Raw genomic sequence first — 6620 nt, forward strand, 5'->3', positions numbered from 1 at the left:
CTGTGCACCTGTGCGTCCATCACAAAACTTTATCCACTGAAAGTAAACAATGAATGTTCCTACTGGATAACCACAAGCAGAAATCTTAAAGTGTAGCTAAATGTTTGACAAACTTCTGACATGTCATAGTGACATGTCAGAAGTTTGTATTGGTGGGGGTCCGAGCACGGAGACCCCCACCAATCGCTAGAACAAAGCGTTCGTGTGAGCGCTCAGCTGCTTGGTTTCTGTTCGGCTTTTTCCGGAAATCCAATGTGTCGGAGTACAGGCTCTATTAGAACAGACAAATTAAAATTTTCTGACTAGAAAAACACCTGAAAACTCAGCACAAAAACCTACCTAAATTATTGTACTAAATGTATATAACTTGCAATACAACTACCTATATATTTTTTATTTTTTTTTACTTTATGACAAAACAAAAACGGTGCCTGAAACGTCAGCACACAGCAGGAGACAACACGCCTCTACAGATCTAACCTAACCTAAATCTACTGTACTAGACCGAACCTACTGTACTATATAGATATATATCTATATATATATATATATATATAGATATCTATGTGTTTTTTAACCGGACAAACGAACTGTCCACTCCTACACAGCTCCGTAAAGGTCATGGGGCAGTTCAGGGGGATTAAAGAGGTCTCTAGGGGGTTTATTTCTGATTTGGACCCTGGGACGCACTAGATTACAGCTGTTCTCTCCGATCTCCTCATAACTGTGACAGGAATGAGGAGATTGGAGCTGGGGAAGGCATTTTTTTTTTCACATTTTGGCTGTGATTGGTCAGTCTGGATTGACTGACCAATCACAGCCATCTCCGGGCAGGGACAGCTGCGATTGGTCCCGCCACTAACATATGTGACTATCAGCTGTCTATAAAAGCTGAAGTCACTGTTCTGTCACAGCGTGTTTACACCGTTTAACTGCAGGATGAGAATGCTCGTCCTAATGTGGCAAGCACCCGCCGCTCAGGATGAGTTTTTTTTGTTCTGTGTCGGCAAGAGGTTAAAGGTCTAAAGGTAACCACACATATAGGGGAGTGTCTGATAACACAGTTCTCAATCCCAAGCATCATTATCCAGCTTCATGCTAGCGGTAGAGCAAAACGATCCTCTGCAGACACATTTCAGGAGCCCCTTAGAAGATCTGTTTTATTGGAGAGCAGGTTGACCTGATAAAACATAGGCTCTTGATATTAAAGTCTGGGTGCTGAGCTTATGTCACCTTAAAGGGTAACTATACTTTTAAAAAACTTTGACATGTCATAGTGACATGTCGGAAAGTCTTGATCAGTGGGGGTCTGAGCACTGAGACCCCACCGATCACTAAAACAAAGCAGCAAAAGCGCTTGGGTGGGCGCTGAGCTGCTTTTGTTTCTGATCGGCTGTTTTCGGAAAGCCGAGCAGTTGGTATATGGGCCCATAGACTTTCTATTAAGTCCGTATACTGTTACCTTGGCTTTCCGAGAAAAGCCGATCAGAAACTAAGCGGCTCAGCGCTCACTCGAGCACTTCTGTCGCTTAGTTTTAGCGATGGGAGGGGGTCTCGGTGCTCAGACCCCACCGATCAAAATTTCTGACATGTCAGACGTTTTCTGAAAGTTTAGTTATCCATTAACCCTACCATTGCCTGATGTCATGTGTAAATGGTTTCAGTTCTGCAGCCTAATTGAAAATATTTCTTATTGTAACTGCTATTGTTGTGTGTTGTTTTTTTTCACTGTTGGAAATCTTTTGCAACAAGTCCCTGAAGTATTTTCGTATGTTCCTTAGAGAGGCCACCGTTTTCTCCAGGATGGCAACTGCCATATTATTTAAGTCACATGTCCCAGCTGATGAGTATTAATAACTAGGGGCGGTAACTCTTGTTGACTCTGGAAAAGCAGGTGGAAGAAATATTGCAGTAAACATTGCTGAGTGGATAGAAGGAAGGGGCGACGCTTTCCGTGTTTATTTTAGGTTCTGCTTGTTTTTTTTACATGGACTTTTTCCTTTCCATTCCATCTGCAATGTTCTTCTAAATTACTGGTTCACAGAGTAGCCATTGAAAAAAAAATATAGGGGTAGAAGGTCTCCATTCCCTACAAAAAGGGGTGACCTACTTATTCAGTACTGAGATATGCAACTAAAAAGGACTAAGAATTCTACGTCTTTATTGTTATGCCAATTTCTACTTTTTTTTTTTTCTCCAGACCGTGTATATTGCTGATGGATTCTCTGAGAGGTCCTTCTCGTTCCACTGTGGTAAAAACGTTACGAGAGTAAGCCCTGTTTTATGTTCGTTTTTATTTATGTTCATCTTCAATCCTTGTCTTTCGTTTGCTGACAGATATATATATTTTTTTAATGCATTTCTCAGATACCTGGAGGTAGAATGGGAAGTTAAGAAAGGAAGCAAGAGAAGTTTTTCCAAAGAGTACATGAAAGGCTCCAACCCCCGAGTGCCCCAGCAGAACAACTTCAGTGACTGCGGCGTGTTTGTACTGCAGTACGTGGAGAGCTTTTTTGAGGTGAGCTGCTCTGTTTAGTAAGTCGGGTCAGTCCTAAAAGCAGATTCAAGTGACTTAATAAATCATCCATTTGTTTGTGCAGTTTATTCTTTTTAGTCCAGCATCCGATAATCGAGCACTTGTTTCCAGCACCGAAATGCAATATAATGTGGAATTCAACAACACCAAATTTATTTTGGTCTTCCTAGTCTCACTACGTTTTTAGTTTTCTACACTTTTCTATAACCTCCTGATGATCCGGCACATATTAGGTCCCGTTGATACAGGAATAAAGGAATTGTAGTGTATTTACCTGTAACTTTAGTTATTTGCAAAATCTTTGCAGTTTGCTTTCTTAGGGTATGTTTTACACGGAGGAATTTTGGAGGCGGAATCCGTCACGGATTCTGCTACAAAATTCCGCCTCCCATTCACTTCAATGGGAGTCGGACGTTTCTTTTTTCCAATGCCTGTATATTTCAGCTAGCGGAAAAAAGAAGCGTCGATCTTCAGGTGGATTCCGCCCAAACCTCCTATTGATGTCAATGGGAAGGATGAATCTTCCTGCCGTGGGCAGCAATAGTTCCAAGGTGGGTTTTATTCTCCTAGCTCTACCTGTTGTATTAAAAGAAGTGGAGTATAGTTTGAACAATGCATCTGAAAAGACCAGTCCATTACATCCTCAGAAGACTGAAAGGGGGGTATCACTGAAAAATGGTAAATATTGTCCACTTCAGCCACCGCTTCCCCGCTTCTTATCAGTAGAAAGCTTGAGGCCGCGTTCCCACGTATTGTAAACGTTGCAGAATTTCTTCAACAGAATTGTGTGTGGAAACTCTGCAGCATTTAGAGTAGCAACACAAAGGATGAGATTTTGAAAAACGCAGCATAAACGTTAATAAATTGACCTACGGTGCAGAATTTAATTCCGCAGCATGTCAATTTATGCTGAGTTTTCGTTAATTTTCCGTTGCTGGTCTTCCCCATTGAGTTCAATGGGGCTGCAAATCCCGCAACAGAAAGCCAAGTGTTGCGACTTTTGCTGCAGAATCGCAGCGATTCCGCCGCAAAAATCGCACCTCAGGAAAAAAAAAGCATACTTACCCAGAACACCATCTTTCTTCATGCAGTTCAGCCTCCTAGGGTGACGTTTCATCCCATGTGACCACTGCAGCCAATCACCGGCTGCAGCATCTCATGGCCTGCAATGTCATCTTTGGAGGCCGGACTACGTGCAGAAAAGAGGGTGGGGGTAAGTATGGTTGTTTTTGTTTTTTTAACCCAGTGCTACATTTTGCAGCAGAAATTCCATTAAAAAAAACCGCACCACAACCGCCCCATGGGAATTCAGTGCTTATCTTGTGACCGGGGTCGGTCACATGAGGAAGAATGGTGTCATCATGAAGGAAGACTGTGCTACTAGACTACCAATCCCCCGCCAGCACTATAAAAACCTATTCAAATCCCCTAATCAGCACAACGGGGGACCGGAATGTATATTAGTGAGTGTACTACTACTGCAGTGACTACACTGCTAATACTTTTCGGTCCCCACATAACCCTTTAAAGCTCAGTGGCTGCATTTTTTTTTTAAATAGTTAGTGACATGGAAAGTTAGCAAAAAATCACCCAAAATTCCTAGACAATAATTTTAACATAAAAACTTGATGTAAACCATAGGTCATTTTCTGATGACACATTCCCTTTAATGCAGCCTATGTGTGCTGCTCTACAGCCAGAAGGCTGGCTGCCATAGAATCTGATCGGTCTGTGGGCAGCATAAAAAAGTGGCAGCCACTTTTTTTTCGGCCTGCTGTCACTTATTAGTTAATGTAGAGTCGTTATTGATGTTTCGAACTTATAAGAGTAAGAGTTCAAGTATACAAATAAATGATAAATAAATTATACCCAACTTCGTAGATTGGCAATCTTTCCGCTGTGTCGATTATAACATTTCTTATCACAGCTCGTGCTTCTTACGTCCGTAGATGATTACTGCACATCTTGAATAATTTTGGGATTTTTTTTCTGTTGCATTTCACTCCATTTTAGAATCCCATTCAGAGTTTTGATCTGCCTATGAACTTGATGGATTGGTTTCCTCAACAAAGAATGAAGACAAAGCGTGAAGAAATCCGGAATCTTATCCTCGGTCTGCAGGAACTTCAAAGCAAAGAGCAGAAGGGACAGCGAGACCTCGGCATAACGCAGCCCACTCCACAGGAGGGAACAGAGCAGATTATCAGAGATTTTGAAAGTGTATGAATATTTCACGTGTGGCACGCTGCTCCGCCGTCACAAAAGCAAAGCAGACTTGTTTTAAAATTTGCTGTACTTAAGATGTTTGAGCAACTGACCCATTCGCTGCTCTGTCTGTATGTGGACATGAGCGAGCTTGTGTAAAAGTCACCAGGATGACTGATTGCCGCCCACAATAAATTTACGGAGAACGGGCAGGACTGTACATACGGTATGAGACTATTTCCTTTCAGTATTTATGATCTTTTTTTTCCATCCCATTCTTAAGAACTGTTTATGTAATTCTCTGAACAGTAAGTACAAATCAACCCAAATGACACTTCAAATAAAAAAGAAAATATTTATAGGCTCACATTTTAATGTGTATTGCTGTTTAGTATGGAGTTTCCTTGCAATGTTTGACAGATGTAAGTTTTTACCTGCGTTCACATGTGAATGTCCATCTTCTATTTAATAATCAGATTTTTACCTTCCCTTGACTGGATAGTTGCACTGTAGCATTTAAGATGACTTCAGTGGCTCCTCCGCAACAGGCTCCAAACTGACTGCAAGAACTCTCTGCAAAAGTGGATCTAAACCTTAGAGGCATTGTCTGAGATTACAAAAAAAGGGCTTACTGTATTTATTTTAAAAAAATTGGGGAAGGTGGGGGGGTTCTATTTTTTTGGGGGGGGGGGGTTGAGCTGAGCTTCAGTTCCAGACACTGCCTACGGACAAGCATGGTGCTTTTTTAGTTCAAGCAAACCTTTTTTTTTTTTCTAATCATGAACAACCCCTATAAGCAAATTTCCAGGGTTTTTCACCTACATTTTTAGTTCTTTGCTGCTGAGCTTTTTTTAACGTGCCCATTATTCTATACAGACATGTGACCTAACAGCGCAGTTCTAAAGAACGTTTTGCACAGGCAGATTTTCTGCCAGGAAGAAGCCTTGATCGACAATAAAGCGATCGGCGTTCGCTTAGCTCCATTTACATTGCGCAATCATCGGTACGGTCTGTGATTTTTACAATAGTTAGTGCGATCATTCAGGCGCATAGTTTCATTATTGTCGGCAGCACATCTCTGCTTGCACGGGCCGACTTATTGCTGAGCATGTTTACATGGGGCAATGATCGGAAACAAGCGTTTAAAAGTGCGCTCGAAAGCCTGATCGTCCCGTGTAAAAGGGCATTTAGCGTGGAACTGTCATCTGACCTCCCACAATGCACTGCTCTCTGATATCAGGACTCCAGGAGAATTCAGAATTTACGTGGTCTTTGAGCAGCAAATAAAACATGTTCTTAAAGTGTGGCACGAGAAGTAAAACAATCCATTTACAAAGTAACTCAACTTGCTATTGTAAAATGTCTTTTCTTTCAAGAGTGGAGTTCTGTAAGGGTATGTTCACACGGCCTATTTACGGACGTAAATCGGGCGTTTTTGCCCCGAATTACGCCCGAAAATAGCGCCTCAATAGCGCTGACAAACATCTGCCCATTGAAAGCAATGGGCAGACGTTTGTCTGTTCACACGAGGCGTATATTTACGCGCCGCTGTCAAATGACGGCGCGTACATAGACGCCCGCGTAGAAGAAGTGACCTGTCACTTCTTTGGCCGTAATTGGAGCCGCTATTCATTGACTCCAATGAATAGCAGCGCTAATTACGGCCGTAATTGACGCGGGGTTCAAGCGCCTGCACATGCCGGTACGGCTGAAATTACGGGGATGTTTTCAGGCTGAAACATCCCCGTAATTTCAGCCGTTACGGACCCCCGCCGTGTGAACATACCCTAAGAGTGAAGGGCATATCAGACTTCAGCAATGACGGTAAAGGACCAAAGTGGGCTAATGAAAATGTTACATTGCTGTGTCTGTACTTTAC

The 6620-nt window shown here is 42.2% G+C and overlaps 1 protein-coding gene across 4 annotated transcripts in view; it reads left to right on the forward strand.

The window, feature by feature from the left end:
• Nucleotides 1–5402, forward strand: part of SENP6 (SUMO specific peptidase 6) — a 123445-nt gene extending 118043 nt beyond the window's left edge. For all 4 annotated transcript variants that reach the window (XM_075862040.1, XM_075862039.1, XM_075862041.1 and 1 more), the window contains 3 exons: nucleotides 2201–2269; nucleotides 2368–2518; nucleotides 4550–5402. In XM_075862040.1, the coding sequence (XP_075718155.1) occupies nucleotides 2201–2269; nucleotides 2368–2518; nucleotides 4550–4762 (433 nt within the window). In that variant the 3' untranslated portion in view covers nucleotides 4763–5402. The remainder of the gene's footprint in view (nucleotides 1–2200; nucleotides 2270–2367; nucleotides 2519–4549) is intronic.
• Nucleotides 5403–6620: the final 1218 nt, after the last annotated feature.

Source organism: Rhinoderma darwinii, chromosome 4 (assembly GCF_050947455.1).
Source record: "Rhinoderma darwinii isolate aRhiDar2 chromosome 4, aRhiDar2.hap1, whole genome shotgun sequence".
NCBI lineage: Eukaryota > Metazoa > Chordata > Amphibia > Anura > Rhinodermatidae > Rhinoderma > Rhinoderma darwinii.